General features: G+C 40.8%; 1 protein-coding gene across 3 annotated transcripts; it reads left to right on the top strand.

The window, feature by feature from the left end:
- The first annotated feature begins 32 nt into the window (after nt 1-32).
- On the top strand, nt 33-8,505 carry odr4 (odr-4 GPCR localization factor homolog). Of its 3 annotated transcripts, none has more exons than XM_078789137.1 (14): nt 33-71; nt 439-542; nt 1,174-1,290; nt 1,378-1,470; nt 2,556-2,662; nt 2,736-2,772; nt 2,879-3,025; nt 3,090-3,185; nt 4,505-4,552; nt 4,647-4,766; nt 4,828-4,942; nt 6,689-6,886; nt 7,687-7,751; nt 7,899-8,504. In XM_078789137.1, exons 2-14 carry the CDS (start codon nt 444-446, stop codon nt 8,268-8,270), a joined length of 1,614 nt encoding a protein of 537 aa, XP_078645263.1. In that variant the 5' UTR covers nt 33-71; nt 439-443; the 3' UTR covers nt 8,271-8,504. The 3 variants fall into 3 exon arrangements, with proteins under 3 accessions (XP_078645263.1, XP_057917340.2, XP_078645264.1); XM_058061357.2 differs by having other exon boundaries at nt 40-187; nt 7,687-7,755; nt 7,899-8,001; XM_078789138.1 differs by lacking the exon at nt 33-71 and adding an exon at nt 132-187 and having other exon boundaries at nt 7,899-8,505.
- Nucleotides 8,506-9,106: the final 601 nt, after the last annotated feature.

Raw genomic sequence — 9,106 nt, 5'->3', positions numbered from 1 at the left:
GTACAGCAAAGCATTATGGTAAGTGACGTTTTTATTCTTCTGATGACCCACCACAACCTGTGAAGATCGCTGTCAGTCCCTTGTGTCTTTTTATGTATATTTGTGCATGTATGCTGCATATCGCATGCATTTTCGACACAGAATATTGATTGGTCATTGTTCAAAGACGTTCCCGTGACCGTCTATTGTAAGCTAATATAATTTACCTGCTTGCTGAAGTTTAACATACAGCCCTGATTCTGTTTGATTCCAAAGCTTGGTTTCATTTATTCACTTAAAGTCAAGTCCAACTAAGTCAGCTTTTGGCAACCTTATGTTTTATTTTTTGTCTTGTGTGCATTCCTCACTCATTATTCTATTGCAACCTCATAGTGAGAAACATTGAATAGATGTGTACTTCTTCTAGTCATGGAATGCATCTTTTGTTTTCACCATCAGGCAACATGGGCCGCGGTTACACAGTAGACGATACCGTGGAGGTATATCTGACCAAACTATGTGATCAGCAAGCAGACAACATCACAGGTCTGCTCATTGGACAGGTCGGTTCATGTCTAAACGTCTCTGATTGTATGTATTGCATGCATCACGGTACTACAGTAATCTTGGATCATAAATGTGCCAGTTGCCAAGTGAAATTCCACCAGCGCCATTTGCTTGTTGTAAATACCTCAAAAGAAACTTGAATTGCTTTCATTTTTCTTCTAGAAATGCACAATATCTTCTTCAAACTGACACTGATAACGTTCAGCTTCTCATGACCAATATAACTTTCTTAGATCTACTTTTATTTAGATGTAAGTGTAGTTGCTAACACCTGGAGGTTAGTCCTAATGAAATATCATGACATGACTACTATCAGGGCAAGCAGAGTATAGAGGGGGAGGAGCCACCTGCTGTGGCCCAGCAAGGTGCACTGTATTCGGGCACACTCTCCAAGCAGCCGGTGTGAGGCCATGGAGGTCTCTGGCAAACTTTTTCAAAAACAGGTGACTGATGAGGTTTTTTTTGTGTGCTCCATGTTTTGGTACAACTAGCACGCCAAATGTCTTTGTGGGAAAGTGAATGTTTGTGTCCAAGTCAGCTCAGGGGAAGTTAGGACGAGCCGGATGTGCCAACAATGTTCCAGGAGCACGCTGCAACCAAGTCATTCCTTGATTATTTACATTTCAGAGCTCACCTCTAAGGGATTTTGTAGTCATGGCATGCCGGACGCCTTCAAGACACGAAGGCCTTGTTGGTGTTGGGAAGTCTTTGGACAAAGAGTGGATCAGCGAGCATGCCCGACAGGTGTGACACATAGCTCACCCACTGGGTCTCAAATATACCTGTATGTGGAGGAACGGGGTCTGACTGCTTCTTCTTGTTTTTGTTTAGGTGTCCAGGATGTTGCCTGGAGGCTTGTCCGTGTTGGGAGTCTTTGTCATCAATGACGCAGACACCAAGGATGCACTAGCTTCACTTCGGCAGGTGGGGGCGATTTTAAAACACTTAATTGGGGCTGGTGATCTAGAGTTGGTTTACCGTCAGGTCCAAAATCAACAACAAAACACACGCCAGTTTATTTACTTTGTCCTATTTCTGACTTTTTCTTGTCAAAAGCCAACCCAGTAATACACATACTCTTTATCTTTACCACACATACTCTTTATATTTACCAAGGTGAGAAAGGTATCCATTGCTAGTAGTACCCAAATTTACTATGTAGTACCCTAATTTGTGTTTACCCTATTATGAGAAACAAAGTAGTATTTTTTTATATTAGGTTGGTTATAATATTATAAGAATAAAGTAATAATATCACAACAAGAAATAGCTTATTTTTGCTGACATTTAAAAGTAAAACATTACAGAAATCTGTCTTTATATAAATATATATATATAGACAGATTACAGAAATCTGTCTTTATATAAATATATATATTTATATAAAGACAGACATTTTAAAGTAAAACATTACAGAAATCTGTCTTTATGTAAATATATATATATTTATATATGTATACGAGAAATAGCTTATTTTTGCTGACATTTTAAAGTAAAACATTACAGAAATCTGTCTTTATATAAATATATATATATATATAGACAGATTACAGAAATCTGTCTTTATATAAATAAATATATATATATTTACATAAAGACAGATTTCTGTAATGTTTTACTTTAAAATGTCAGCAAAAATAAGCTATTTCTTGTTGTGATATTATTACTTTATATATATATATATATACAATATTATAATATATTATATATATTCTTTATACAAAAAATATGTTCAAAATTCTTATCCATTTTAAGCCATTCACTTGTATGTATTATATTTGACAATTATTGGTCTTTCTTACTGTTCCAAAATATGATATGGCGCTCATGGAAATAGATTTTCAATAGGGTTGGCCGATATATTTTATGTTCGGGTATCCCGGTAAAGATTTTTGACACAGTCATTAGTTGGGTGAAGATTTGGTAGCAATGTGTGCAGAGGCTGCCATCCCATTGGAAAAGTTAGCCACTTTCTTACCAATAAATACATGTGCTGTGTTTGTGTGTAGCTGGTGTTCACGGTGCAGAGTCTGATATCTTCTGAGCATGTGTGGAAGCCCGCCGATGATGATGTCACGGACTGCCTCACGCTGCACATCAACCCCAAAAGCAGAAAGTATCCTTGAGCTCCTGCTGAGCTCACTGCTCACGTAGTCGTTGCACATCTTCTTTAACGCTTCTTTCATCAGATTTGTGTGCAGAACCTTAGACAGCAGAGATCCCAAGGTGAGTCTCTTCTGCAGCAGTCCAGGTGGTCCCCGTGTGAGAAGCTTTGGTGGTTATGTTGTTATTGTGGTTATTATCTTTTCGGCTTTCTGTGATGGTTTTCCAGAGTATGGCCAAACCTGCTGATTGGAAGTATCAGCTCGGCGTATGTTCCTCCTGGTCCCTGATGACTTGCTCTGTAAATGTGGACCTACTGCTTCCGCTCCCAGACAGCAGCAGCATCTGTTCGCAGAGCGTGGCGAAGTGCCTGAAGGTAATGTGTTTTCTAGGAAGACCCTGCGTACATGCACATATTCTGAAGGCCATCCGTGTTTCAGGAGGCAGTGAAAGTGTGGGCGCGGCAGATAGAGAATGCAATCTGTCTGATTGATGGCACGCAGCTGCCACAGGATGCAGAACTCACAACAGGACAGGTTGGACCCACACTGACTAAACACCTCACTTTTAATCATCGTCCACAAGTGTTTTTTTTGGATAATTTCAATCCTTTTCTTGAGTAAAAACAGTTTTTCAGTAGATTCTCACTATTGCCTACCCAGACCAAAGCTTTGTGAGTAACTGAGATGCTGATAATACAAGAGGTCATCAAACCAACCTGCTTCCTCACTCACAGTGCTATGAAGTATAACAAGAGCAACCACATGGGGTGTTATTTTATATCTAGAGGGCTCTAATAATGTTAAAGGGTGGTAAACAGTTTTTTGAATGTCTTATATGTCTTATTTTCCTTTATGTCTACTATGTTGGGTAATAGAAAGGTAAAGGTGACTATAGGGGTGTTATTTTATGTCCAGGGGGCTCTAATAATGTTAAAGTATATTTACAAGGTTGATAACAGTTTTTTAATCTCTTATATGTCTTATTTTCCCTTCTTATGTCTACTATATTGGGTAATACGAGGCCAAATGTGACTATAGGGGTGTTATTTCATGGTTAGGGGGCTCTAATAATGTTAAGTATATTTACAAGTGGATAAACAGTTTTTTAATGTCTTATATGTCTTATTTTCCTTTATTATGTCTACTATATTGGATAATACGAGGGTAAAGGTGACGACAATAGGGGTGTTATTTCATGTCTAGAGGGCTCTAATAATGTTAAAAAGTATATTTACAAGGTGGTAAACAGGTTTTTTCTAATGTCTTAAATGTCTTATTTTCCCTTCTTATGTCTACCATATTGGGTAATAGAAGGGTAAAGGTGACTATAGGGGTGTTCTTTCATGGCTAGAGGGCTCTAATAATGTTAAAAAGTATATTTACAAGGTGGTAAACAGGTTTTTTCTAATGTCTTAAATGTCTTATTTTCCCTTCTTATGTCTACCATATTGGGTAATAGAAGGGTAAAGGTGACTATAGGGGTGTTATTTCATGGCTAGAGGGCTCTAATAATGTTTAAAAGTATATTTACAAGGTGGTAAACAGGTTTTTTCTAATGTCTTAAATGTCTTATTTTCCCTTCTTATGTCTACTATATTGGGTAATAGAAGGGTAAAGGTAACTATAGGGGTGTTATTTCATAACTTCTAGGACTATACCGTGTTGACCCATGCTTCCTGCATGGTATTTGGAGGAGGCCTGGTCTTAACAGTAATAATAATAATATGCCGTAGATACACCATATTTATTATTTTTCCTTTAATGTCCCTGCTCCATGACAGTGACAATGAAAGGAAAGTCAAGTAGTGTTGTCAATGTTAGTTGTGACTAACATCTTGATATGAATTTTGCAGAAGAGGAACATGAGACAGATGTTTGGCACTAAGCTGCTCATGGCTCCGGTAAGACACAAACACAGAGTAGTTAGGACTGTATACTGTCGGACGAAAAGATACCCAGATGTAGGATTATTGTCTGGATTTTTCTGCATGACAGGAAGAGCACAGCTTACCAAATACAGTCCAGCCATGCGGAGGCAGCCTGTCAATCAGAGGAACCATCCACAGCCGAGCTTACCTGCACAACAACAAACCCAAGGCCAAACTGGCAGAGAAGGTAACTGTTTTTGTTTATTTGCAAAAATGATTAGGTCCTGAAAGTTTGAATATTCATCCAGCTGCTGAAGAGAGACGTGGTTTCTACCATGGTCACCAGAGTTCATATGTGGCTTGAAGAACTGCCAAGCTCACAAGAAGACATGAAGGAAATGACCAGAGACAAAGACGGGACAGGTACGTCTCCAGCAGCTCATGCTTTACCAACTGAAGTCACTGCCGCATCCCATTACGGGCTTGCCGATTGTCTACTACAGGGGTCGGCAAACTTTACTATGAAAAGAGCCATTTTACCCCCTCGCCCACTAAAGAAAAATACCCTGGAGATGCAAAACATAGGTTTAAAATAAGGTCTTCTAAAGAGAATACAACAAAAACAAACAGCAGCCCATCTGGTGACGCAGTTGTTCTACTGGGAGACGTCAATGCCAATGTGGGCAATGACAGTGTGACCTGGACGGGCGTGATTGGGAGGAACGGCCTTCCCGATCTGAACCAGTGTGGTGTGATGTTATTGGACTTGTGTGCGAACCACAGTTTGTCCATAACTAACAGCATGTTTCAGCATAGGGATAAGTGTCATTAAGTGCACTTGGCACCAAAACACCCTAGGCCGCAGGTGAAAATGACTAAAAATGCTACTATGTTAGCATGCTAGCAATGCTAACATTAGCATGCTAACACCTAGCGTGATAGTGGTAAGTCTTCGTATGTGTCTGCCTCTGAAAATGGCGAGAAATGGTACTATGCTGACGTTTACACAGTAGAAATGCTAAGATGCTAATCTATGGATGCTAACACCTATATGATATTGCTAAGTGTTTATATATACTATGTCTACCCATGAAAATAGCTAAAGATGCTAGCATGGATAGTGATATGTGTTTATATATACAGTAAAGTCTCGTTATATCGATATTCTCGGGAGTCGGAAAAAATACCGATATAACCGGACTATCCATATATCCGATCCTGCGCCGAACTGCATTAAAAGTGGGCGGATCTTTGATATGGCATGTAATTTTCTCCTTGAGTTCATGGATTGCGTATCTAGCATGCTTTTGTACTACAATAAATTTTGTACTACAGTAAATAAAAATAAACTTACACTGTAGTGATTACCGGTTACCGGGACATAATTCACCCCGGAACTATCGATAGGGAAGGTGTTGCCACCCGGAGGGGTAGGCGCAAGGGACTGGTGTTTTCCGCTGTGTGTGCTGCACTCTGGTGGTGGAAGTGTGAAAAATAAAGTTGACTAGAAGCAGCCGCTCGCCGTGTTCTTTTTTGGTATTGAAATCCTTAAGCAAAGATTGATTTAAGCTGCTTTTGTATCGATATAAGCAGACCAAATTGGCTGGCGGGAGATGAAAAGGGCATCCTAGTAACCGGATTATCATAATAACCGTGTATCGTACTAACGGAGCTAATTATATCATAAAAGACTAGAAATTTGCCGGGAAATGAAAATAGTATCATAATAAGTAGTAATTCGTTTTAACCGATATCGATATAACGAGACTTTACTGTATGTCTACCCATGAAAATAGCTAAAGATGCTAGCATGGATAGGGCTATGTGTTTATATACTATGTGTCTACCCATGAAAATGGCTAAAGATGCTAGCATGGATAGTGCTATATGTTTATATATGTGTCTACTCATGAAAAGGACTCAAGATGCTAGTAATGCTAACACCTAGCATGAGCGTGCAAAGTACCAGGAAGGTACTTTTGACTGTGGAAGGGTGTCAATGGGTTGAGAGTTTAGTACGTGGGAACTATGGTAGAAGGGAGTGAATAGCAGTATTTAATGAAGTAACTGGAAGTCCCATCTGCCTCCACATTGTGGATAAGGGCAGTAGGCATCCAAGCCTGGGTATTGTCCAATGATGATGATGCGTTCTATTGAAATGTCTTTCAGAGCGATTCTGCCTGCCTCGCCGTGTCTTTGCGCCTGTAAAAGCGAGCGGGCCTTTGTTTGTGTGTGACTACCAGTTCAGTGACGAGGACCCAATGGACGTGATTGACAGGTTGAAGGAAATGCTGGACATTGACACAGCTGGAGAAGACTTGGATACCACCTTGGAGGTCGCTGCCCAAATCCTTAACAAACCAGCAGGTGGGAAAATAATTATTTCATGTCATGTTATGAATAAAATGGCGGAGCCTAAACGGTCAAGTCAACTGACAAGACGCGACGATACACCAGATTGGGTCCACGACAACAACATAAGATTTTAAGAAAAGTACAATGAAAACATATGTTCAAAAATCTGACAATATATTGCAATGTGGGCTGCACGGCGGTCGAGTGGTTAGCGCTGAGTTCAATTCCACCCTTTGCCATCTCTGTGGAGTTTGCAAGTTCTCCCCGTGCATGTGTGGGTTTTCTCCAGGTACTCCGGTTTCCTCCCACATTCCAAAAACATGCTAGGTTAATTGGCGACTCCAAATTGTCCATAGGTATGAATGTGAGTGTGAATGGTTGTTTGTCTATATGTGCCCTGTGATTGGCTGGCCACCAGTCCAGGGTGTACCCAGCTTCTCGCCTGAAAACTGATGGGATAGGCTCCAGCACCCCTCGTGAGAATTAGCGGTAGAAAATGAATGAATGAATATTGCAATATACTGGTTATAATCTGTGTGTATGCTAGCGGCCCCGTCCTCCACCCACCGAGACAAAGAGGCTGACAAAAGGGCTCACTCCGTTCATGCTGCTGTTCTATGCCAAGGTTCTGAAAGCAGTGCACAGAGTGCAACATGGCAATAGATATTGATAATCCATTCCATGGTCATTGATTGTGTGATGTATTGATGACTGTCCCAGGCCAACAGCCATTTGTGTTGCCAGATATTTCCACAATAATGGCTTGACCATTATAAGTCAATTCAATATTAATGATTGGAATGTTTTTATAGATTGCGTGTTTCCAGAGGCTCCTGTTGGAAATGTTGAAGTACAAACGCCTATGAGAAACATCTACGTAGGTAAACCTCCCCTCCCTCCGCACCCCCCCTCGTCCGTTCGCTGCCACAGTACCAACCGTATCACATCCAAATTTGCCAGCAAGCAGAGCTTTGGTGACGTCTGTTGAGCGTGTGTTTTGATTCTGCTCTTCTGTGTTGTTCAGGTGTTGCCATGGCTACCGTTGTCGCCCTACTCGCCGCCGCTGCCTCAATCCTCTCTGTCAGTGACATCTGACACACAAAATAAACGTATGTGGCAGAGGGAAACCCAGCCGTGTCAGACAGTTACTTGCCATTTGCTGGTGGTCCTGGATGACCACAAGGGGGCTCTACTGTACTTCTGTTGGGTTTTATTTCCACTGTGCTGTGCTACTCCCCTGGAGTATACCTTCATGGTTTATCTTCACCCAAGCTGCATGTACAGTATCTGCCATGTACAGACCTTCTCTATACTTGGATCCAGGGGCCGTTGTGGCAAAGACATCTATTTCTATATACTAAAAAGCACATGCCAACGTGTAGTGCAACCCAGCTGATAGAGCACACACAACAGCCAAGTCGTGTTTGCTGTGTGTTGAGTCAATAATGTATTTCATCAATGATTGTTTGCTCACACAGAGCAACAAAGAACGCAAGCACTGTAGTCACGTGCACAGGAATGGATGGACGGATCACTATTAGCTGCAAGAAATAGCTACCATCCATAACAAGATGTTTCTACAATGTTCCACAGACTTACATATATAAATCTCTCTCTCGCTCTAAAATGCTGAAGCTAATTAGTATTGATAGTAAATGTAGTATTGTCCAGTGGTCACTAGGTGTCAGTATTGTTGCAAGCACACCATGCATCCATGGATGGCCAGGAACACCAGGTTGGAATGATGGCACAACGGGAACAGTATGCCCTCATAAAAACATGGGCTGCTGTTGTGGTCATAGTCCACAGCCATCTGAAACAAAACTGTGAATCCCTGATGTCACTTCCTGTCGATACTCACTCTCCTCCATTAGGGAACACATAACATCACACCTGAGCATGAGTCTTATTTACTATAGGGGTGTTATTTAAAGTCTAGAGGGCTCTAATCACGTTAAAGGTGTATTTAGAATGTTTTAAAAGAGGTTTTCTATTTGTAAACAAGGAATTTTGAGGCGTGCACGGTAGGTCAAAAATGTATATATTTATGGCTGTATTACCATATTTTCCAGAGTGGCTCTTTTTTTCATGGTTTGGCTGGTCCTGCGACTTGTACTCTAGAGTAATATATGTTGAAGCACGAGAGGGCGCTCTCGACTTGTGTTCTAGTAACTGCTGCTACTATTGGTCCCGCAGCACTGAAAATGTGCAATGTAAACATCAACTTCTAAA

The sequence above is a fragment of the Doryrhamphus excisus genome, linkage group LG2, assembly GCF_037039965.1.
Source record: "Doryrhamphus excisus strain RoL-2023G ecotype Guam linkage group LG2, RoL_Dexc_Guam_v1.1, whole genome shotgun sequence".
In the NCBI taxonomy this organism is placed as follows: domain Eukaryota; kingdom Metazoa; phylum Chordata; class Actinopteri; order Syngnathiformes; family Syngnathidae; genus Doryrhamphus; species Doryrhamphus excisus.
Note: the sequence above shows the minus strand (reverse complement) of the source record. Positions and strands in the feature narration are given on the sequence as shown.